Source organism: Syngnathus scovelli, chromosome 3 (assembly GCF_024217435.2).
Source record: "Syngnathus scovelli strain Florida chromosome 3, RoL_Ssco_1.2, whole genome shotgun sequence".
Classification (NCBI taxonomy): Eukaryota; Metazoa; Chordata; class Actinopteri; order Syngnathiformes; family Syngnathidae; genus Syngnathus; species Syngnathus scovelli.
This window is the reverse complement of record NC_090849.1, coordinates 21,836,920-21,859,932: the sequence shown is the minus strand read 5'-3', so window position 1 is coordinate 21,859,932 and position 23,013 is coordinate 21,836,920. Positions and strand designations below refer to the sequence as shown.

Genomic DNA, 23,013 nt, shown 5'->3' with positions numbered 1-23,013 from the left:
CTCCAATTAATGACAGCATAATGAAGTTCCAACGCTACACATTTATTTTTGATCAAATTGATTTTTGGGTGTGCTAATTGCAGTCTGTAGGATTAATTTCCCACTGCGTCGAGGAATTTTGTCCCAAGATGGTAGCCGTACAACGTCATCGCAATGGATGCTTGGCTGCCGTAAAACCAGCATCATTGTCGAAAAAGGCGGAAATCTATCCGCAGAACACAAGGCAAGGTGCAGACATTGACCGTGAGGTTAAAGTTGTGTTGAAGAGAATACCGAAACGATTGAAGGACAGACTGAAAATTTAAAAGAAAAATGACGTCGTCCGAGAAGACACTTTGTCGAGGGACAAATAAGCTCGAGCGACCGCAGGACGCCATTTTCCCGGCTCCGGTTGTCATGCACATGCAAGGTGATGGTACGTTCCATGTTTTATGTTCACGTGTTCAGTCGTCCGATTGCGGCCTACCGTCCAGATACGGTATTGTTATGTGGTGTTACTTCCAAAAAATGAAGACCAAACAGTTCCCAGTGTGAATCCTAGAATTCTTTGTTATGATGTTGATGTTCAGGGGAACGTTTTAAGTGACGTACAGATCTTACAAGGATCATCATTTGGGGTTTAGATACATTGACTGGACTCCCTCAAAAGAGCACAAAATGACATGGTAAATAAAGGCAGACCCAGATTTGCAGATTTTGGTGGAGCCTGGGTTTCAACGCTAACGTGGTGTAGCTTTGAAATTTAGGTTAAAACATGGCGGAAATAAATAACTGTCATTTACCTAGCTTGTCCCTTAACAATCAGTCAAGAGCCTTCAGACAGTTGAGTCTTTGCTGACTCTGGTCGGAAGGGAGGAATCGGGCCTCAAAGTTATCCAGATGATCTTTGTGTGTTGAACTCACCTTGAATCGTGCTGTTTGTGTCTTACAGACGTGCAGCAGCTGATAGCTCAACATGAACAGCTTCCTCCACAGACTCAAAGGGAAAGCTTGGAGCGTTCTCGGTCATCCCTTGTCACGGAGGAACAAGAGGAAGTTCAGACTGCTCACGTCAAAGAGGAAGAGGAGGAGCTTGATGTGAACGAGCTGCCGCTGACTGTCATCGTTGTGAAGATTGAAGACGACGGAGACCACTCGCAGCTCTGTCCAAGTGGAGAGCAGTGTGGAGGAGCACCACCTGGCACGCTCGTAGCTCCGCAGTCACACAGCGTCACCAGCCAAGAGCATTTGAAGAGCAACGGGGACAACCAACACTCTAACAGCTCTGAAAAAGAGACAACCCTGAACAAGACAAGTAGTCCAACACGCAGGAGACATTGCAGGCGTCAGGAAGATTTTGCCGGCACAGTCTGCGGCGAAACGTTTTTACATGAGAGTATTTTGAATGCACACGTGCAGAAACACATGAGAGAAAGACCTTTTTGTTGCTCCGTTTGCGGACAAAGGTTCATTAAAAAGTCAGATATGACTCGGCACATGCGGACAACACACAGAGGAGAAAAGCCGTTCAGGTGCACAGTTTGCGCTAAAGCGTTCACGCAGCAGATCAACATGGTCGAACACTTGAGAACACACACGGGAGAAAAACCTTTCACATGCTCCGTTTGTGATAAAAGCTTTTCCATCAAGACCTACTTGAACAAACACATGAGAACACACACGGGAGAAAAACCCTTCAGTTGCTCCGTTTGTGAGAAAAGCTTTACTAATAAGTCTGATTTAAACAGACACACGAGATCCCACGCGGGAGTCAAACCGTTCAGTTGCTCAATTTGTGGAGACACATTTGCAGTAAGGGCCTCGCTGCTTGCACACACATTAGCGCACACGGGACAAAAACATTTTACTTGCTCTGTTTGCGATAAAAGCTTTTCCATCAAAACCTACCTGAAGAAACACATGAGGACGCACACGGGAGGAAAACCCTTCGGTTGCTCCGATTGCGACAAGAGCTTTGCCAATAAGTCAGATTTGAACAGACACTCGAGGACGCACACCGGAGAGAAACCTTTCGCCTGCTCAATTTGCAGTAAACAATTTTGTTACAAGTACAGTTTGACTGCACATATGCTGACACACAACAGACAAGAGAATGTTTTGATTCCAACAATATAAAATGATGCAGTGATTGGGAAATAAATATAGATTGTAGATCGATTGTGTACTGGGCGTCTTTTTTAATAGTCACCAATTTCCTGGAGGTGACATTTCGTCATCCCTTTTGGATTCACATTCTTTGCAATAAAGATTTTATTTGCGGCCTCGGTGAAGCTCTTTTTCTGGTCTCTCATTTTGAGCCACCTTCAATGCCAACGCAAGATGGCAACCATGCACCTTCTTTACTACCGCTGGTAGTCACTGTCGTAAACCACCACAGAAGAAGAAAGTGCGGAAGAGGTTGGAATGCCTTCAATGTTTTCTGCACAGCCTTTGAGACAGCGCGACAGAGACCAGGTGAAATTGAACGTAAAACTAAATGAAGATACCACAATGAACTTATTTGCACGCGAGTCGAATAACATGTTTCGATTGTTTATCAGAACAATGGCGCTACAACGAAAACAGTTGGAAGCTGATGACGAGAATGGCATCGTGTTGGACATGCAAGGTCTGTCAACACGCACACCGGTCTTCTTTTGTCAGTTATTGGAATTTGATTCTACCAAATATCAGAATCGGCCTCAAAAAAAGATCCATTTCGGTTGAGTCCTTCTGTCTCAAAGTTGACTATGTCACACAATGACCGAGTGGGATGTTATGGCAGTGGCCGTATTTACGCAGCTGACATGTTTGTGTCTTGCAGATATCCAGCAGCTGATTGTTTGTCAGGAAGACCTTGCCCCTCAGTCGCAAGGGTTAGGAAGTTCCGCTTTAGAGCAGGAGGATCCACAGCTTTTTCATATTAAAGAGGAAGAAGAGGATCCGTGGCCCCTTCACGTCAAAGATGAACAAGAGAATCAACAGTCCTTTCATGTGAAAGAGGAAATGACAGATCCAATGCCCGCCTGCGTGAAGGAGGAGGAGGACGCCGTTTACATCAGCAAGTTGTCACCGAGCTGCGTCTCTGTGGACCAACATGAGTTGTCGAAGCTTAATCATCAGACCACAAGTGGAGATGGACGTGGAGGGCCGTCACCGGATGACCTTTTAGCGCCTCTGTCGGACAGCGACGACTTGGAAGAACCTTTGACTTGCGACGCAGACCACCAAGGCAAGCGGTTGAAATGCTCCGGAAAGAAGACAAATCTTAGCAACAAGGAAAGGTCACAAACCAGCAAAAAACGTCTTCCCTGCTCAGTTTGTGGCAAAAGTGTTGCTCAGCAACATTTGTACAGACACATGAGAACACACACTGGAGTAAAACCTTTCAGTTGCTCATTTTGCAGTAAAACGTTCACTACAAAAGACCAAATGGAGTCACACACGAGAATACACACAGGGGAGAACCCTTTCAGTTGCTTGGTTTGCGCTAAAACATTCATCCAAAAGGCAAATATGATTCGACACATGAGAACACACACAGGAGAAAAACCATTTAGTTGCTCAACTTGCGGGAAAGCATTTGCCCTTAAAGAACATGTGGATTCCCACATGAGAGTGCACACGAGGGAAAAACCCTTTTGTTGCTCAATTTGTGGTCAAACATTCACCCTGAAAAAAAACCTAGCGCCACACATAAGAATACACATGGCAGGGAAACCTTTTAGCTGCTCAACGTGCGCAAAAACTTATTCTCGAAAAGACTATTTGGAAACGCACATGAAAACGCACACAGGAGAAAAACCCTTCTGTTGCTCCGTGTGCGGGAAACTCTTCACTCTGAAGCGAAACCTGGTACCACACATGAGAATACACACAGGAGAAAAACCCTTCCCTTGCTCAATTTGTGGAAAAAGATTCACTCTCAAGCAAACCATGGAATTACACATGACAACACACACGGGGGAAAAACCATTCCGCTGCTCCTTGTGCGATAAAACATTCGCTGATAAGTCAAATATGAAATTGCACATGAAGACCCACGCGGGAGTTAAAAACTGTTAGTTGATCACTTTGTGGTTTTTGATTCCAAGTGAAGCCACACAAGCAAAGAAGAATGAACGTCTGACGCACTTTTCTAATATCCAAAGCAAGGTTATTTTCTTTAACGAAAATTAACACAACTCCAAATAAAATTGAGAACAAACTCAAATAAAAATGCTTTTGAAATAAATGAAAAGTAAGGATTTATTTATTATTTTTTATTTTATTTTAAAGAATAACTTGCCGCTTTGCAAGTCCTTTATCGTGCTGGTCGTTCGTGGTGAGGCGTCTTCAATACCACCTCAAGGTGGCGGTCACATATTTTACATCGTTAACTGCTGCCGGGCATACACCAACGAAGAAGAAAAAGGCGGAAGTTGGCAAGGCTTCAAGATTCCACAAGTTGTGAGACGGCGACTCGGTCAAATCAAACGAGGGTAAAATAACATGAAAAAGTTTTAATAATAACTAATTTTAATAAAAACGTTGTGACTGTTCAACAAAGAAATGGCTTCGTGCGAGGAGAACGAGCGACAACAAAAACAACTGGAAGTTGCTGGCAAGAGTCACATCGCGTCCTACAACCAAGGTCTGAATAATACATTTGATATTTTGGATATTAAAGAATAGATTAAAAGTATTCTCAGTGAACGTATTAATATCAATAAAATAAAAGCAACTCAATTAGGGAAGGATAGTTTTACCCTGACTCAAACTGCGGCCGACGTTTTAAAGACGGTCTCCAAATAGTTTTACTTTGCATAGATAAAGTTGATAGCCAAAAGATGCTAAATTAATGTGTTGTATTTGGTGATAGTTACGTTGTCTAATTTCGCCTTTTACTGGCATCATGTTGCGAAATTGATCAGTCGCGTAGATAGTGCTGGGGTGGGGGGTGTACTGGACACAGTAAGATTCTTAATGACCACAATAGCATGAAGGGGGACTCTAGCTTATATCACAAAAAGTTTTACCGTGGAGAACAAAACTCCACCACTTCAGTGCATCTTTTTTGGGCAGTTTGTGTTAATCTCATTGCACTTGCTTGTGCCCTGCAGACGTCCAGCAGCTGAATGTCCATCGTGAAGAAGTGGCCCCTCGCTCCAGTTTCCAGCAGGAGGATCCTCGGCCCCTTTGCATTAAGGAGGATGAAGATCCACTGCCGCTCACCTTTCAAGAGGAAGAAACTGAGGAACAGCAAACTCATGTTGAAGACAAACCGGAGGAGTCGCCACCACTGCATATTAAAGACGAAGACAAGACGTATGATGTCAGCAAGTTGCCGTCGACCGTCATCTGCGTCAAAGACGAACCACAAAAGGAGGCGAAGTGTCATCATCCTCGTCGAAAGGGAGATTCCTGTGGAGGGCCGTCGCCATACAAACTCTTAGCTCCGCTGTCGGACAGCGACGACATGGAGAGTGACGCAAACTTTGAAGGTGACGAGAAACAGTCCAACCATCAAGCAGCTTTGCAAACACTTGGAAAACCTTTGACCTGCTCAGAATGTGGTAAACCCTTCACATCAACCCTGGGTAGCCACACACCATCGCACATGAAAGAAAAACATCTCTGTTGCCCTTTGTGTGTGAAAACATTCTCTTTTAAGACACAAGTGACACAACATATGAGAATCCTCACCGGACAAAAACCTTTCTGTTGCTCTATTTGCAGTAAAACGTTCTCCAATCAGTCCAACATGGTAAAACACATCAGAACGCACACAGGAGAAAAACCCTACAGTTGCTCAGTGTGCGGTAAGAAATTCTCCCAAACGTCACACATGGTCACACATATGAAAATTCACACAGGAGAAAAGCCTTTTGGTTGCTCCATTTGTGGTAAACGATTCATACTGAAGCGAACCATGTTATCGCACACGAGGATACACACAGGAGAAAAACCTTTTAGTTGTTCAGTTTGTGGTGAAACGTTTTCTCAAAAGCGTCAACTGGGGCAACACATGTCCGCGCACACGGGGGAACACCCCTTCACCTGTTCCGTTTGTGCTAAAACATTCAGTCAAAAGCCAAATCTGGTATCACACATGCGGACACACACAGGAGAAAAACCTTTCTGTTGCCCTGTTTGTGGCAAAACATTCTCCAATAAGTCCAACATGTCAAAACACATGAGAACGCACACAGGAGAGAAACCCTTTTGTTGCTCATTGTGCGATAAAACATTCTCTCAAACGTCACACATGGCAACGCACATGAAAATGCACACAGGGGAAAAACCTTTTTCTTGCTCACTTTGTGAGAAACGATTTACTCTGAAGCGTAGTATGGTTGCGCACATGAGAACGCACACAGGTGAAAAACCCTTTCGCTGTCTAATTTGTGGGAAAGCATTCTCTCAAAAGCGCCAACTGGTACCACACATGAAAACACACACGGGAGAAAAACCCTTTTGTTGTTCGTTCTGTGATAAAACATTCTCTCAGAAGTCACATATGGTGTCACATGTGAAAATACACACAGGGGAAAAACCTTACAGTTGCCCACTTTGCGGTCAAACATTCATTCAAAAACGTAGTTTGGTATTACACACAAGAACGCACACCGGAGAAAAACCCTTTCGTTGCACGTTGTGCACAAAGACGTTCTCTCATAAGTCCTGCGTGGCGTCACACATGAGAATACACACAGGAGAAAAACCCTTTCGTTGCTCAGTGTGTGACCAGTCCTTCATTCAAAAACATAGTCTGACATCACACATGAGGACGCATACAGGAGAAAAACCATTCAATTGCTCCATTTGCGGTAAAGCATTCTCTCAAAAGCCACATCTGGCATCACACATGAGAACACACACAGGAGAAAAACCTTTTTGTTGCTCAGTTTGTGGTAAAACATTCACCCACAAGTCCAATATGGTTAAACACATGAGAACACACACAAGAGAAAAAAGCTCGGTGAAAGTTGCGCTCACGGGGTCGATTTGACTGTACGCTTACGGACATGAAAAGTGAATGTTCCTAAAAGTGTAGTCCCCTGCAATATTGCTGTATCCAAAACATCGTCATCATTTCAATGTTATTCTTCTCCATGTCTGAAATTTTCCTTCTAGCAATAGTGGTTTGGTGATTTTCCAAGTGTGGTACGCAAGCTCCCTCTGGTGGTAGATGACAGAATTACTCAATACAAATAAAATATACTAAAAATATTAGACTGTTATGCAAGGCTGTTTAAACTTTTTTTTAATTCAGTAGTGGATTTTTTCGTCATAACCTTCGACCCAGTAGGTGGCAGTCATGCCCCATATATCAGGAGGTAAACTGCCGAAGAATAAAAACAAGAAAGAAGAAGAAGAAAATCATCCGGAACGTTTGTCCTGCGCGAGTATCCGTACTAGAACACGAAAGCTAAAGCTTGGAGACGCTTCACCATGACGTTCACCTAAATTATGTCGCGTTTAACGTGTGTTAACGCTTTTACTCATTCCACGTAGCTTCTATATAACGAACCAGCTAAAAATGCAGGTTTCAAACAAGCTATCGTTAGGTTAGCAGTTGTATTTATGGTGTTTTAAGCGAGGGTTGTCGTTAGCTAACTGGCTTGCTAGCTAAGTGGCTAACGAATGAGAACCCATACAAATTTGTTCATTACTTTTAGCTTGTAACATGGTTCAAAACATGTTCCGGACCGGTTTCCTGGTACGGGCAACACACACCGTGTTGACCTGGCTCATAACGCTGATTCTGTTTGTGCACAACACCGGTAAGTGGTTTTAAATGCGCGCGAATTGGGTTGAAATACTTAAACTTGAGCTTTCCCTCTGTGCGTTTGTACGTATTGGTAAACAAATGGAGCGCACCCTCGCAAGAAACAACCTTATTTCTGACACCGGCTCTATAACAGGTGCGCTCGATTTGCTCTTTCGACCAAGGAATTATATCAACGTTATTTTGTATTCTGGTGCCCATAATACCAACCTAGTGGCCACAAATTAATTACGCCCCCTCGCCAACATGTCATCTCTTGGGGTCCATATGAAATAGATTGATAATTAATGACAAATGTATGAACTATTGCGTCAAATTGTGCTGTACTTTTTCTTGTGTTGAGATTTGCGCCAATGCGAGGAGCGCGGCGAGCTGACGGTTCCTGTGCTGTTCTTCCTGCTGGTGGTGTTGTCGGTGCTGTTGTACTTTGTCGTGTCTCTCATGGACCCTGGCTTTGTCCTCACCGACATTGTCAAGGTGACTTCATGGTGCACTAATGATGTTATTCATGTGTGAATAAAAAGTGTATTTAATTTGCATGTGTCATTTGCAGCCTGCAGATCTGGAAACCGAGTCCATGATGCCTCAGTCTTCCACTTGCCGTCTGCGGCGTTGTGGCTTTTGCATGCTACAGGTGAGAAACATTGCCAATAAAAATCAAATAAAAATATTAAAAGTTTAGTTCGAAATAAAGTTTCACTTCCTGTATTTGTGTTTGTTTTGCGAGCAGCAGCCAATGAGAGCCAAGCACTGTCCAACGTGCTCTCGCTGCGTCCGTCGCTTCGACCACCACTGCCCGTGGATCGAGAATTGCGTGGGTGAGCGCAATCACCGCTGGTTCGTGCTCTACCTGATGGTGCAGTTGCTGACCCTGCTCTGGGCGCTACAGGTCGCTATGTACGTCACTCACACACGCACATTCATGAAAAAAAACAATCGAGAGATTAACCTATTAGTAACTGCAGTCCTATATTGCACAAATGCATGTCAGCCAGTGATGCGTGCCTGTTGTGGGGTGTTCCAGCTCGGGCATTTCTCCCAGTCCCACTTGGGAGTCGTGGTTCCGCTCCAACGGCTTCCTATTGGCAGCGCTGTGCGTAGTGGGCGTGTTCTCGGCGGTGGTGTCGGTGCTGCTGGGCTGCCACATCTACCTGGTGGCCATCAACTGCACCACTTGGGAGTTTATGTCCCGCCACCGCATCGCATACCTGAGGGAGTGCGGCGATGACGACAGCCCCTTCGACCGCGGCGTCCTCTGCAACTTGTGGGACTTCTTCTGCGTGTGCGGAGCCGTGGCCTGGGAGCAGGTCTACCACAGGAAACCCCAGAATCCCGTTTGAGCGCACTCAAGTCCGGGACTCCGGGATGCTCAAGACTTTAACGACTAGAGATTCTCACGCTAACGGTTTCCCTGTTACTTTTATTCGAAAGCACAATGCAGGTTCTGGCCTACCTGAATCGCCCAGCTCAGTAGTTCAGTGAAGTCCGAGTTGGTTCCTCTTGTTAGGTGAACCTTATTTTCAAACCCAACACACATTCTTATAAAACTGAAATCAGCAGTTCAATTCGACAGGAACTGTATCGAGCAAACAGGAAGTAGCGGAACCCAGGAGGAAGTAGATGAACCAAACAGGAAGTACACAGGAGCAGCAGGATTGATCACTTGTGAAACGCTTTTGTGCCTTTGGTACTCAAAGTGCTTCACACTGCTTCCTTGTAAACCTACTGATGATATGCCATTGGGAACAACTGGGGGTTCAGTGACTCACTCAAAGACACTTCGGCCTGGTCACAATGGCCGTGGTTGGGGAGGTGACAGCTCCACGGCTGAGCCGTGCTGCCCCAGAAGTAGATGAACAAGACACGCCAGTCAGAGACCAAGCAGTAAGTGTGTGTATGTATTTATTGAGGACAAGACAAATGAGGTCGTGTTGTCGTTTACAGTCATTTGTTTTTTCACACATGTAGCATTAATAGCAGTTTATAACAGTCAACTAGGTTCCTTCCCGTGTTACCCTTTTTTTTTTGGCATACTGAGATCATCACGAGGAATGTCGACATTTGACATATTTGAAATTTGAGCATGTCAGCTGTGTACTCTGATGATTAAATGACTTTCTAGTTTGCAGCCTTGAAGTACAAGTATGGCTCTATTAGCATTTCTATGGCTTTTTTTAATTGCTATTTTGAAACAAAGCTAACTAGGTACCATGCAGGAGTCACGTGAGTCATCCTGTGTGGTCACGGCAGTGGACGGCACTCATCACAGTCAAGCGGTGACGGGAAGTGGCTCGGGGGATCGCTTGGTCGCCTGCAAATAAGGGTCAACCATGCAAGGCGCAGAAGTCAAAGTCGGCAAAGGCCTCTTGCTGCTGGGCCGAGAGGCTGCCGGGTGTGGAGGGCGGAGATAAGACGGGCTGAAGACGTGTGAAGTCGCTGTCGAAGTTGCTGACGTCCGCCGACGTCTTCAGGGATGGCAGGAAGGGCGGCGACACTTGCTTGGCGAGGAGGGCATCCCAGTCCACGTCCTGGAGGTCACCATGCAGTCAAAATCATCAAACGTAAGTTTAACACTAGACAGCTAACAACAACTTGCTATGTTAGCTTGGTGTGTGATTTATTTATTTTTAAATACCTCAAAGAATGTCTCCCCTTTTAACTCGTTAGCGTCTCTCTCTCCGCTGCCCAGCCTCTTCAGCGGGTTCCTTTTCAACAGCTACAACAGACAATCACTGACATCACGTAAAGATTGGACACGCTTTAATCGTGTTTACCTTCTGAATTATTGCCACAGCGTCTGGCGGAAGCGAGGGTGGATACGTCACATCGCCGTTGACGATGCTGTCGAACACTTCCTCCTCATCCTCACCCAGAAACGGCGACTTGCAGAGAGACACCATGACCAAAAATAAAAATACAGTGAGTACAGTTACAATGAAATATTTTGTATATTAATAACTGTATGAGCAGCGTACTAACAGGACAATTTCTAATCGTTTGGACCCCCAAAACTGACCTCGCCCACCAGCATCTCGTAGATGAGCACGCCCATCCCCCACCAGTCGATGGCCCGCGTGTAATCGTCGTCGGTCAGTACTTCGGGTGCCAGGAACTCTGGCGTTCCGCAGAAGGTGGACGTGCGATCCCCGTGACCGATCCCTGAAAAACAGAAAAATAATATTAATAACAAACAGAAAGGAGTGTGAGAAAGAATCGACGCTCTTGCCACCTTCTTTACAAAGTCCAAAGTCGGTCATTTTGACAAAGCCGTCGGCATCCATCAGCAGGTTGTCCAGTTTTAGGTCTCTGCGTTCACATGACGCACACAGTTAGACGGGTGGCATCCAAGAATGCTCGCCTCGGGCTTACCGATAGATGATGCGGTTGACGTGGAGGAACTCCAACGCCAGCAAGACGCAGGCCGAGTAGAATCTGCATGACGACAGCACAGTCGAATCAAATCAAGCTACACTAAAAAGTATTGCAAGCCATAGAAAGTATACGATGTAGATACTCGAGGGAAACAAGGGTTGAGTCAAAGTGAAGTGAAAAGTACACGCACTGTACCGGGTCTGCTGTGGCGTGAAGGCTCGGTTGTGTATATGCATCATGAGGTCTCCCCCGGGCAGGAAGTCCACGAGGAAGCAGACGTGCTCTCTGGTCTGAAAGCAGGCGTGCAGCTGCACCAGGAAAGGGTGACGCAGCGTCCTGATCAGCTCCAGGATCCGCTTCTCGCTCATCAGGCTGCACGGGCGGCCACGTAAAAGACGGTGTGGTGAAGCGTGACCGCGTGAACGCCTCGGACCACCCACCCACCTGTCCACCTCGTCACGTCTGACCACGTCGCTCTTTTTCAAGGCCTTGACGGCGTACAGGCGGCCCGTGGACTTCATCTCGGCCAGCAGCACCTGAAGGCAACGCAGTCACCGGTTGACCCAGCTTCGAGTACATCTTCTAAAACAACATGAGGTACGACAACTCCAAAGGTACGGCAACAATTTTAGTTACTGTTAGGCACACAACAGCAACAATGACCACTGTAACAACAGTTACGACTAGTTACAGTACAAACCGGCGCACATGGAGATGGTTTTCAAACACAAAAACAAACATTGAGCTCGTGCTACCTTGCCAAAGTGACCTCTGCCCAGCACGGAAATGTAGCGCAGATCCGACGTGCGCAGCCTGAAACTGAACAAGCAGAAGAGGGTTACAACATTGTGTTGCGATTTGTGTGTCAAGTTGGTTGTTGTGTATAATCCCATTTAGATTTCTGTGCTTTTCTTGTGTGTTGTCGTGCATGTGTGTGTACGCTTCTGTATTTATGTTTGTGCGTCAATGTTTTTGTCTCGTCTTTTCCATGTCTGCTTCAAGTTGGTTCTTGTGCGCCTGTTTTCATGTGTCGCTTCTTATATTTCCGTTTGTGCGTTCTTGTATTTCTACCCATGTGCGTTTGTGGGTGTTTCTACGTGAAATACATTAGTGTGTGTTGTTATGCATGTTGTTTGTTACGAGTACTTGAGAGCGGAGGCGGAGTCTCCTTGGCTTTCTTCTCTCCTGCTGAAGGACGACTGCCAATCAATCAATGAAATAACAATGTTAAACGTTTATTTCAGTCACTGTGATCTCCGCGGACACACACACACACATTGAAAAGTTGCTCACCGTCTGTTGCTGAATTGTTTCCGAGGTTTCATCACCATGTGAGGCATCGTCGTCATCTCGCGTCGCCTCGTGGTGGCCGGAAAGACTAACGCTCGTTGGCATGCCACTAAACAAGAGCGGTGAAAGAAAAAAATCATCGTTGACTTTAGATGTGATATCACACGTTGAGGGGAGGCCAGGCAGGACCACCTTGGCGGTTGGGACTGTGGCCTCGGCGGCCTCGGCGGCCTCGGCGACTGTGACTTGCACGGCTGGGGGGCGGAGTCAGTGGTGAAGGAGGCGTAACCGGGAAGCACGCTCAGCATCAGGTGAGCCCACGTGGAAAAGTTCACATTCAGCTGAGCCGCACGCAGAAAGTTCTTACCTTTACACACAAACAGATGACTATACGTGAGAGCTTGTGTGTGCATGTGTGTGTTTGTGTGTGTGTTTACCTCTCTCTTTAGTGAAGATGCATTGCTGGCGTCGTAGTTTGTGTTGTCGCTCCACCACCGTGTCCACAAAGTTAAACTTTGAGCACAAGTAATCACAAACAGCCAATATACATTATATTATTATAGCTTTCATAATGTCACATGTAGCTTGCAGTTTTTTTTTATTCAAATACCTGATGCCGAAAGGATTTTAATACCACAACATCAATGCTAGTTTCATTACCCAGTCAATGACGTTTTACATTGTGCGTTAGCATAAAGCTAGCAGACTATCATAGGATAAAATGTGAATCGCATGGATGTGTAATTGTTTTTTTGTTTTGTTCTGTTTTACAGAAATCTGCAACTGCTATTAGCAACAAGCAAAGTGCGTACTTGAGCAACTACCAAAACACGTGTAGCAATTTATATACGTGAATGCAATTAATAATCAGCATTTCTGGTGAGTATGAAGTATTATATTTTAAATTTGTACGTTCGTGTCGTGTTCATATTATACAGTGTCATTCACATTGCGTTTTGAACTTTTGATGACTTGCAACATTATAGTGGTGAATTAAGTCAGGTCACTCTGGACTCAATACTAAATAGTGGGAATGTAAACTGGATCTTCCAAAAGTTCCTGGTTGTAGATTGACTTTACCTGAGCATGGAGGAGGCCTGTGGGTTCTAGACGCCACTCAAGTGGAGCGGCCTGGCCGTTGTCTTGGTCTTCCTGCCTCTGGTTCTGCTGCTCCAAGAGCTGGTCCAGGCGCAGGAAGCCCAGGGCGCACATCTTTCCGCCATCCCGCCAAAACACCTCAACCTCCAACTCGCGACACTGTGCCGTCACCCCAAGTTCAAATGTTAATAAATAAGCAATAATAAGTATTTGTACATACATAGTGTGAATAAAAAGTCCACACATCTATTTTCAAGTGATAGGTTTTTAAGATGTAAAAAAACTTTTTTTTTCCACCACTGATGTGACGGAAATCTTTGGAAAAAAAAAATCACAAGTGAGATAATGTTAAAATTTTGATTTCGTATCATGTTTTTTTTTTTTTTTTTAACAAAATGTGAAGAGTGTGACTAAGTAGCATCCTATATGGACTCACCCGCTCCAACGTGAGACAGAAGGTCTGATCCCAGGACAGCCTGCCCGCTGCAACCCAGCGCGTCCTGCCAACCACTCTGCCGTCTAGCCTCAAGGTGGCGCTCGCCTCTGCGAGACGAAAGTCACCGTTTGTCGAAATCAATAAGTAGTTATAATTTATAAGGGGGGGAATTACAATCAGACACTAATTAAGTCAAAATTTGACGAGGTAAAAATATCCATGATGAAGTCAAAATTTCCTGAAAATGAAGCAAGATATTTCTACTAAAACTTTTAAATCATCTCACCAGAAGTTGTGTCATCAGCAGCTGAGATCAAATCTTCACATCCGAGCAATCTGACTTCCAACCTTCCTGAAAAAAAAAAAAAAAATCAAACTCATGACTCTGATGTAAAAAGCTTAAATCCATTTTTTTTTCATGCTCGATGCTTTCCAACCTGTCAGCGCTGCCGGCCGCCTGGATAAGATGGCCGCCGAGCACGGACCAGGGTCCGAGTGGGCGTCGCTCCCATCGTCCGTGATCCCGCTGTCGTCCCTCAGACACGCCTCCACGGACGCCCGCAGCAGATGCAAGCGCTGGGACGAGTAGTCGCGCCGCATCTCAGCCTGACGTCAATAGAACACCATCGATGACGTCCCGCCATGGCCACAAGATCCCCGTCCGCCGTTCCGAGCACCTCCATCGTACCTCCCAGCGAGCTTCGTGGTCCGGTGAGGACACAGCGTCCACTTGAGCCAGCACGTCCTCGGCCAGCCGCAGGGCGTCGTGCTCGCGCTGCGTGTAGTGACGCAGCTCAGCCAGGCGGACATCCGCCTTGGACGTCTCTGCAGAACGAGCCATAAATACATATTGCACTTGAACGCATCTCGACTGCGCTGAAAGTCCTGACAACGGCATGAAAATATGTCGTCAACCACTTTGCATAATTGCTAAAGTCATATTTATGATTTTGGATAAAAAAGAAAAAATCATTTTTAGAACAAATGTGCTTTTTTTTTATACTGTAACAATAAGTTCTCCCTATCTCAGTTGCAAGGTTTTACTACTTGTTAGCTTCATCCTAAAATTTCTTCTCCTATCCCGACCATTTTAGGAGCAGCGTATGTTAATATGTGTTTGTCATACTTTTTTCAAGACCTTGCAGACCTTGATTCGTTGTGGTGTTTGCTTCTTGGTCGTCTTGCTCACTTAGGGCCTGCGCCACTTTGATGAGGTGCAAACGGAGAAGCTTCATCTTGGAGCGGCTGTCCTGCAACATCTGCTGAGCCGTGGAAAACATTGGCGCAATCCTGGGGACCAGCCAGTTCAGGACACACAAAGAAAGGTGTCTCATGAAGTCAAGATTTGCTTTCAGGTACAATCCTTAAACTTGAATTACCTCATCCAATCGCTTTTTCGTTGAGTTTGATTTGTCAATCAAGTCTTAAGTTGCTAAGCTACAGGTATCTTCTAATTGTCAGGTCAAGGGGGCCTTGAAGGTACCGTATGAAAGTGTCAATTTCCTTCCAATGTGAATCTTTTACTCCCATTTTAAATCAAAATCGGGTCTTGCGTCACTTTCAGGCGCAGTCTGAAAACATTCTTCCTCTCGTGTTGTCGATCACTTCTCCATACAAGTCTCGATTTACGGAAGGCCGGAAATCGTAACTTTTCTCAACTGAATGTCTAATCATTGCATCTATCAATCTGTCAACCGATCAAGCTCTGCTGTGGCCTTAAATGATAGTTTTCCTCACGCAAAATTGTTTAATTACCTTTTTATCCTTCCAACAAAACTTGCACTGCCATTAGTGACAGTCCCAAATGGTAGTTGACCGAAATCAGGCGTTCCCTTCAGGAACAATCCAAAATCGTAACTTTGCTTGCAATGGTTTCATTTCATCGCTCAATCATGTCTTTTAGCTCCTTTGGGAACTGTCTGAAATCATGATTTTGTCCTTAAATCAACACTGACACACAGACACACACACACACACAAATGGACACAAAATGTTATACGTAATAAGAAGAACGTGTGTATGGATAGCCCACCTCTTAGTGTTGTTGTTCTTGACTAAGAATGTGTCATCATCCTCCGACAGAACAGTCCTGCCTCTCCACCTTCACTCTCCTTGAAAGCCTCCTCCTCCCCTTCCTCCTCCTCCTCCTCTTCCACTTCCATCCCGTCTGCCTCCTCGCATCCCGCCGCATCCGCTTCCTGCTGCATCTGACAACACTGCCAAAGCTAATCTGCTCCCCTTGAGGGAGAGGAGGAGGAGGAGGACGGGGAGGAGGATGAGCGCAGGAGGAGGAGGGAGGAAGGGAGGGAGGAGTTCTGCAGGGTGCCATCACTGATCTGAGCTCGGTCGGAGTTCACGTGTTCACGTGCAGATAGGCCAGCAAAGGATGGGATAGCTCATTAGCGACACCCTCTAATGGCAGAGCAGCAACACAAAAAACAAAAAACAAAAAAACACTACTCATAGGAATATAATTCTCATTTTGGATTTTGACTAACCAGAAACACGTATGAAGCTGTGGAAAATTTTTATTTTATTGTAATATGGTTTTTATGAAGATATAATTGATGTGTTTGTGTCTATGTAAACACACACACACACACACACAATAAAAAAATAGAATTAGAATTTAAGGAATTTAATTGTGCCTCAGGTTGCAGTAGTTTAATGGTTTTGTGCTGGGCCTTATGGTGTGTGCACGTTGGCCACCAGGGGGCAGTAAAATGCAAGTATGTACCATGCTACAAAGTTGATGACGAAACAGAAAATCGTCGCGACTGAGCAGATGGGTTTTTTTTTCAAACAAATTTTAATCACATTTACTTTGGTGCAATTGTTTTGTAGAACGTTCATGTGCGAAACAGCTGAATTGCAGAATTTTAAAGTCCTTTTTTCCTCCTAAATTCAAATTATTTTTAAGAACCAATTGCTTAAAGCGTCCCTTCAGGGACAGCCTGAAGCCATAGGAAACTAAGTATTACGGTGATGTATTTTGCCACATTTTGTTTCTATTTTAATGGCATAGATAATCATAAAGTCAAGAGAGGAAACAGACATGGTGTTTTTATGTATAGGCCAAAATATGACCTCCTGTGTGTGAAAATGTCATTTTATCTAGTTGGTCGGGTGTGACTATAAGGGACAGCCTGAAATCATAATCATCATGCCGATTTGTGCAGTAATCTAACATATTTTTCTACATTTTGGTGAAACTAATTGAAGTTATTTTTTAAAAGTCATTGTAGGAAGTGGTAGGAAGCGTGGCATGTTTTAAAGTCGCTACTTCAAAGCCTCTTTAAAGTTGGCTGATCAAATGTGGCCTTCACGGACAACCTTAAACCACGGACACCTCTGAATTTGAACTGCAATGTGGTGTCATTTTGCAAGTTTAGTGTAAGTAACGGGCTGTATGAGCACGTGTTGCTATTCCGTGGAAAGTGACTGACGAATGTAATTAACGTAACCACTTAAAACCACAAAAGTCTTGTTGCAATTAGGCTTTAAATGCAGCCCACGGCTGACAAGCGCCCTTAAGAAGCTTAAAGGCAGGGATCAAGTCGATAAAAGACACGTTTGACCCATGGAGGTTGACTTGGCGGGGAGGGAGCGTCGGCCATTGCATTGGGTGCGTTTTGACTGGGTCGAAGGATGCTCGGATGGTGCCCTATTTTGAGAGGCGGAGTTTGCCAGACCTCGCTGGTGGGCAGGCGGCAGCAGCGAGTGGGAGGCGGGCTCGTGAGCCTTCTGATAGTTGTTCGCGATACTGAAACATTTGCTATCAATCCGATCCCACATCGTCTACGGCCAATATCACCCATCGTTATTCGTAATTTATGACAATTTTTTTGTTTGCTTGATCTGAATATTTTTGCTTCATTGCTTCCTAATGACTTTATTTACTTGTATTATGATTTAAAAAAAAATCCCTGGCAGTTTTTGGGTTATATGATTATTATCGGTATATAGAAAACATGTATTGTCCGAATAAAAAAAAAATATTGGTGCAGGAAAAAAAGAGCAGAGGAACTCTTTACATACATTGTCAATATTTTTAGTAAAGCGCATAAAATCATCAGGAAAAAAAAAGATAAAACTACTAAGACGAATAATGTCCCTTTCTGAGCCACTTATCCTACAAATGATCAGCAGAAGCTGAGGGCAGTCAGATAAATAAAAATGACAAGTCAAACCGTTATGATCTAAGTTTAATTTTAGAATGAATGACAATTCATTGTAATACCAACTTTATGATTACTGGTATTCGTCAATATCAAGCGCAACGTTGTAATCGACGTTCTGTATCGATCCCAGCAGCGCCTCCTATCTTACTTTGTGCGAGCTCGTCCTCGTTCACTCACATTGTGTGTGCGCGCACGCCAGCAGCACGTTGGTGGCTTTCCCCCCCCTCATCTCGCCTCAACTTTACGCCCATTGAGTCGCGCTCTCGCTCTCTCTCGAGAACAGAACCCCCTGCAACCCCGACCCGGCTTCTTATTATTTGCTCCCCTCGCGACCAACCATGTCGGCCTCGGCGGCAAAAGTGAGTAAAAAGGAGCTCAACTCGAACCACGACGGAGCGGACGAGACCTCCGGTAAGCGTCATGGCGGCCTCCTTGTTTCACCGCCATTTTCCCCCCTCACTTTCTTCCCCGCAACGCATTTTCCACGCGTGGTCTCTTCTCGCTTTTATTGCCGTTCCTCGTCTATTGTTGGCATTGCCACACGTTTGTGTTTGGATTCGACTATTTTGCGTCCGCTTGTCGGCATCGTGGCTCGTTTTGTTAGCTTAGCGTGCTGTTGTCGGGCACGGGGGAAGCCATGTTAGCTTTCCCCCCGTTTCTTTTCCTCCTCCATTTAGCATCGTTAGCTGGCGTATTTGCCTCGCGAGTTGGCCTCGCGCGCATTTACTTTCATGTTCCTCGCGATTTTGAAGCGGATTGTGACGTTCCACAAGCGCCCAAATGAAAGTAGTCCCTTTCAAATATTTGCGTTTTACTCGCAAGCGTGTGTGCTAGCGTGTTGTTGTTGTAGCGGTTACCTAACGCTATTCCATCGACGTTTTTTGGTTGCGTTTGAAAGCCATTTGAAAGAAGAAACACGTAAATTACACGTTGCGAGTTTTTTGGGGGGACGATGGGGATTTGGGGCTTAATGAAAAATTTGGGGGCTTCTCGTTTGCTAGCTAGCCCGCACGGCTGCGTTGCGCTCAACTGTCGAGTTGTGTGTCCCACATTTAAACCACGCGGCCTCGGAGGCGGCCAGCAGCCGGCAGGAAACAACGAGCCACAAGTCCCGCGATTGGCCCTGAACGCAACTCTGCACCACAATGTCGGACTTCCAATGTGATTTCTCGAGAATTCTAACGTGGTTTAGTTGGCTCAAATGTACAAAGTAGCTCTGCTTCCCCCTAATCCATTTTTACCTCTTGTGCCAAATACTAACGTTTTGTAATCTTTTGTTTCCCATCCGACAGAAAAGGAGCAACAGGAAGCAATTGAACACATCGATGAAGTTCAAAATGAAATCGACAGGTAATGTTAATTTGTAGCCTTGAGAAAACTCCTTTGTTTCTTTGGCGTGATCCCCCCCCTCCCCTCCCTCATTATGGGTCAGAAGCACGTTCAAGCTCAGCTAAATCATTTGATTGAAATTTGAAAAAAGTGTACTTTTAAAAGTGACGTAATAAAATTTTACACACAAATGTGTCATAATTTTTTTAAATGTCTAAATAATTACAAAAAAATGAAAAATGAACTGAAGTCTTAAAAACAAATTGACTTTTGCACATCAATGCATGGACTGTTTGAACGCATGATTTTTTTATTTATTAAAAAATGCTTTTTTTGTGAGCAGGTTGAACGAGCAGGCCAGCGAGGAGATCCTGAAAGTAGAACAGAAGTACAACAAACTCCGCCAGCCGTTCTTTCAGAAGAGATCAGAACTGATCGCCAAAATCCCCAACTTTTGGGTCACCACATTTGTCAACCATCCACAAGGTCAGGACCCCGAGCAGTGCGACCCGACGGCCTGCTGATTTTATTTTTGCTTTTACTGAGCTTCTTTTGAATTTTTGTCTCCCAAAGTATCCGCCCTACTGGGGGAGGAGGATGAAGAGGCGCTTCACTACCTGAGCCGAGTGGAGGTGACAGAGTTTGAAGACATAAAGTCAGGCTACAGAATAGATTTTGTAAGTACATCTTCAAGCCCTTCTCACACTTGGCACAAAATGAAGGCGCAGTTGACATTGCTTGCGTTTCGTGCAGTATTTCGACGAGAACCCGTACTTCGAAAACAAAGTCCTTTCCAAAGAATTCCACCTGAACGAGAGCGGCGACCCGTCTTCAAAGTCAACGGAAATCAAATGGAAATCGGGAAAGGTAAGTCCCAAAATGCCGATATGCATTATTTGTGGGGTTCCCTCTATGTATTTTTTTCAGTCCCACTCCATTTTGTTTGTCGGATAATCGATTATCAAAATGATAAGTATACTAAATAATAGGGGTGGACAGGTAATTGGCATTATGCTGCGGCAGTTTGACACATGGGCGAATCATTCTCATCAGAAAGAACACTTTGTTTTGTTCCCTTACATTTTTTTACCATTGTTGGAATGAAATTGAACACGTCTAAAGAAGTATCGGTGAGTGAAAATTGGTCTGACAAAAGTGGTGTCAAACATCCCTACTGAATTAAATAACGTGTCTCTTTTTTGAGTCCCTTAATTGTCCCAAAAATTTCATTTGAAGCCAGATTTGCGCACACGCTTGTGTGTAATAGATGTAATCTTTATCGGCAAATTAATACCGTAGCGATTTTTCTGCAGTCTTTCTCCTCACATTTAAATGGAATTTTGGGATGTGTGTGTTTCCGGCAAGGACTTGACCAAACGCTCCAGTCAGACGCAGAACAAAGCAGGCCGCAAGAGGCAACACGAAGAGCCCGAGAGCTTCTTCACCTGGTTCACCGACCACGCTGACGCCGGCGCTGACGAGTTGGGTGAGGTCATTAAGGACGACATCTGGCCTAACCCGCTGCAGTACTACCTGGTATGTTCCCCCCCACACACACAGACACACGCACACACACAAAAATGGGTGTTAAATCGGCAATGCTGTCATCAGGTCCCTGACATGGACGACGAGGAGGGCGAGGACGAAGAGGATGAAGAAGGCCTGGAGGACATCGACGAGGAGGGCGACGAGGATGGAGAAGACGACGACGATGATGATGGAGAAGATGGAGAGGTAGCAAGCGAGTCGTTTCTTTTGCCGGTTGCTAGACGGATAGATAGATCGATCGATGTGACTAATTTTAATTTTTTTCCCCACGTAGGACGACGAGGGAGAAGACGACTGAAAAGCCCGGCCGCGTCCTCCTCACCTTTCTAGTCCCCATTTGCTTTATCAATTCATGTTCGGGAGCAAAGGTTTATTTTTGCTGTTCATTTTGTTTTTGTCGTTGTTTTATTAAGTCCATGCGTGCGCTTCATTTTTGACATTCGGACTCCCCCTCCTTCTCCTCCTTCACCCGCGGGTTCCGTTTCGATCTCTAAGAAAAGGCCGGCGGCACTTTTTCCTCCCCCAATTGTGAGTATACGTACCTACACAAACAACCCTTGGGGTTCATCTCTCCTTGCTCTCTTGTTGAAGATATTACATAATAAAAAAAAAATAGAATTGTAGAATTTGAAGACACTTCCCACAGATGTGCTCCTGTTTTCAGGTGTGGTGAGAAGCCATGGTGTAGTCACCTTAGCACTAGAAGACCTCATTATCCTTTTTTTTTTTTTTTTTTTTTACTTTGCATTTTTGGAAGATTTTTTTTTACCCCCGACAGCTCATTCCTTTCATGTTAAGAGGGAGGGGAGGCATGTTGGCTACTAGTATGGGGGGGGTTAAGTGCACGGGGAGGGGGTTGTAAGAGTCGTTATTTTGACACCATTTCTATGGGACTTATTTTTTTGTTGTTTTCATTGTATTGTTTTACAGATATCCATGGAATTTGAAATGACATTTTTAATAAAGAACAAAATGGGAAAAAAAAGCTTGTAAATTTTGGCCCCCACAATGGTCACTTCATGGATATTTAAAAGAAAAAACAGCTTCACCTTTTTTTCCGCTTGGCAGTGGGGAAAGAAACTGTTTGAGGTGTAAACTTACTTTTTGATTCAATAATAAAATGTTCATGTGTATATACCTGTGTGTGGGAGTGTTCAAACACAGTAGGTCATCTGATGAAGGAACTTGGAGTGGTCTGCAGGCTGGAGGCAAAGTTTTCTCTTTGCAGATGATCTACGATGAGACCTTGAACGGTGTGACGGTGATGGGACAAGAGCTCGCCTGGTAGGCCCAATTTAGAACAACAGCTGCTCAGCTACAAAATCACTTTGGGGTGCAATAACTTCCATCCGTTAATAAGATTGTAAATTTTTTTTTGAAGTGTCTGTTTTTTGCAGGTTAAAATACAAACCTTACCTGAATGCAGTTTTCCCCCTAAAAAATCTTGAATCAAACTTTGGATGAGACTTTTTGAATTACTTTAAAAACAATTTTCTGTCATCATTCCAGTTTGTGATTTATTCAAGGTAATCTTTTTGAAATAATCCCATTAATACTACATGCCCTACACCGCGGGCGTATGGCCCTGGGAACCAGGAGAAGTGCCTCCCTGCCGGCTACGTTCAACCTGAAGGCCGTGTAGGTTCTCGAACATTTGCACGCGTAATCGCCGACCCCCGAGTAGCGTGCTTGCGGCCGGACAACGCCATGCGGTGATGGTTATCCGAGCCGGAGGCCAGCTCGTGTCCGTATGCCCAACAGAATGAGGGTATCGGCGCTTCCCCTTTGTGTCGACACACTCCGCGGCTGGCTGGCACACGGCGGCCACAAGTAGCATTATTTTCCATTTTTGATCATCTTGATGATCACCTCAGTGCGACGCAATCTTTCGCGCGTCGATACACCTGCCGATAAGATGCAAGCTCGGGCCTTTGGCAACTTTAAGCGTGGACAACCGCATTCTCGAGGCAAATGATCATCTCGGAAATGCTTTGGTCCGTTTAAAACTA

General features: G+C 44.9%; 5 protein-coding genes and 1 long non-coding RNA gene across 8 annotated transcripts; 4 read left to right on the top strand and 2 right to left on the bottom strand.

Moving 5' to 3' along the window:
• Window positions 1–177: 177 nt before the first annotated feature.
• On the top strand, window positions 178–7,202 carry LOC125994101 (zinc finger protein 569). The gene is made up of 4 exons (XM_049763312.2): window positions 178–415; window positions 932–2,113; window positions 4,517–4,612; window positions 5,082–7,202. The coding sequence occupies exons 1-4, from the start codon at window positions 313–315 to the stop codon at window positions 6,968–6,970; spliced, it is 3,270 nt and encodes a 1,089-aa protein (XP_049619269.2). The 5' UTR covers window positions 178–312; the 3' UTR covers window positions 6,971–7,202.
• Window positions 2,331–4,213, top strand: LOC125994100 (zinc finger protein OZF). Its single transcript, XM_049763311.2, has 3 exons — window positions 2,331–2,454; window positions 2,541–2,608; window positions 2,804–4,213. The coding sequence occupies exons 2-3, from the start codon at window positions 2,545–2,547 to the stop codon at window positions 4,042–4,044; spliced, it is 1,305 nt and encodes a 434-aa protein (XP_049619268.1). The 5' UTR covers window positions 2,331–2,454; window positions 2,541–2,544; the 3' UTR covers window positions 4,045–4,213.
• A 143-nt stretch (window positions 7,203–7,345) lies between the features above and the next one.
• On the top strand, window positions 7,346–10,667 carry zdhhc12b (zinc finger DHHC-type palmitoyltransferase 12b). 2 transcript variants are annotated; one of them, XR_007490512.2, is made up of 7 exons: window positions 7,346–7,745; window positions 8,094–8,227; window positions 8,304–8,384; window positions 8,481–8,647; window positions 8,775–9,634; window positions 9,967–10,311; window positions 10,545–10,667. XR_007490512.2 is itself a non-coding variant. In XM_049763403.1 (5 exons), the coding sequence occupies exons 1-5, from the start codon at window positions 7,649–7,651 to the stop codon at window positions 9,088–9,090; spliced, it is 795 nt and encodes a 264-aa protein (XP_049619360.1). In that variant the 5' UTR covers window positions 7,346–7,648; the 3' UTR covers window positions 9,091–9,892. The 2 variants fall into 2 exon arrangements, 1 of the variants encoding a protein (XP_049619360.1); XM_049763403.1 differs by lacking the exons at window positions 9,967–10,311; window positions 10,545–10,667 and having other exon boundaries at window positions 8,775–9,892.
• LOC125994009 (serine/threonine-protein kinase N2) lies at window positions 9,636–16,384 on the bottom strand. Of its 2 annotated transcripts, XM_068650038.1 has the most exons (20): window positions 15,979–16,384; window positions 15,094–15,236; window positions 14,635–14,771; window positions 14,384–14,552; window positions 14,233–14,298; window positions 13,947–14,053; window positions 13,493–13,669; window positions 12,850–12,925; window positions 12,605–12,779; window positions 12,416–12,521; window positions 12,269–12,321; window positions 11,878–11,935; window positions 11,567–11,658; window positions 11,318–11,494; window positions 11,120–11,182; window positions 10,980–11,056; window positions 10,767–10,909; window positions 10,525–10,632; window positions 10,386–10,466; window positions 9,636–10,278 (listed from the first exon to the last, which is right to left on the bottom strand). In XM_068650038.1, exons 2-20 carry the CDS (start codon window positions 15,224–15,226, stop codon window positions 10,075–10,077), a joined length of 2,202 nt encoding a protein of 733 aa, XP_068506139.1. In that variant the 5' UTR covers window positions 15,227–15,236; window positions 15,979–16,384; the 3' UTR covers window positions 9,636–10,074. The 2 variants fall into 2 exon arrangements, with proteins under 2 accessions (XP_068506139.1, XP_049619097.2); XM_049763140.2 differs by lacking the exon at window positions 15,979–16,384 and having other exon boundaries at window positions 15,094–15,304.
• Window positions 16,385–18,294: 1,910 nt separating this feature from the next.
• Window positions 18,295–22,137, top strand: LOC125994172 (protein SET). The gene is made up of 8 exons (XM_049763400.2): window positions 18,295–18,538; window positions 19,420–19,477; window positions 19,800–19,942; window positions 20,030–20,133; window positions 20,210–20,323; window positions 20,822–20,992; window positions 21,068–21,190; window positions 21,279–22,137. The coding sequence occupies exons 1-8, from the start codon at window positions 18,466–18,468 to the stop codon at window positions 21,300–21,302; spliced, it is 810 nt and encodes a 269-aa protein (XP_049619357.1). The 5' UTR covers window positions 18,295–18,465; the 3' UTR covers window positions 21,303–22,137.
• On the bottom strand, window positions 21,138–22,604 carry LOC125994236 (uncharacterized). The gene is made up of 2 exons (XR_007490546.2): window positions 22,143–22,604; window positions 21,138–21,221 (listed from the first exon to the last, which is right to left on the bottom strand). It is a non-coding gene; the product is annotated as an uncharacterized lncRNA (long non-coding RNA).
• Between the last annotated feature and the right edge of the window lie 409 nt (window positions 22,605–23,013).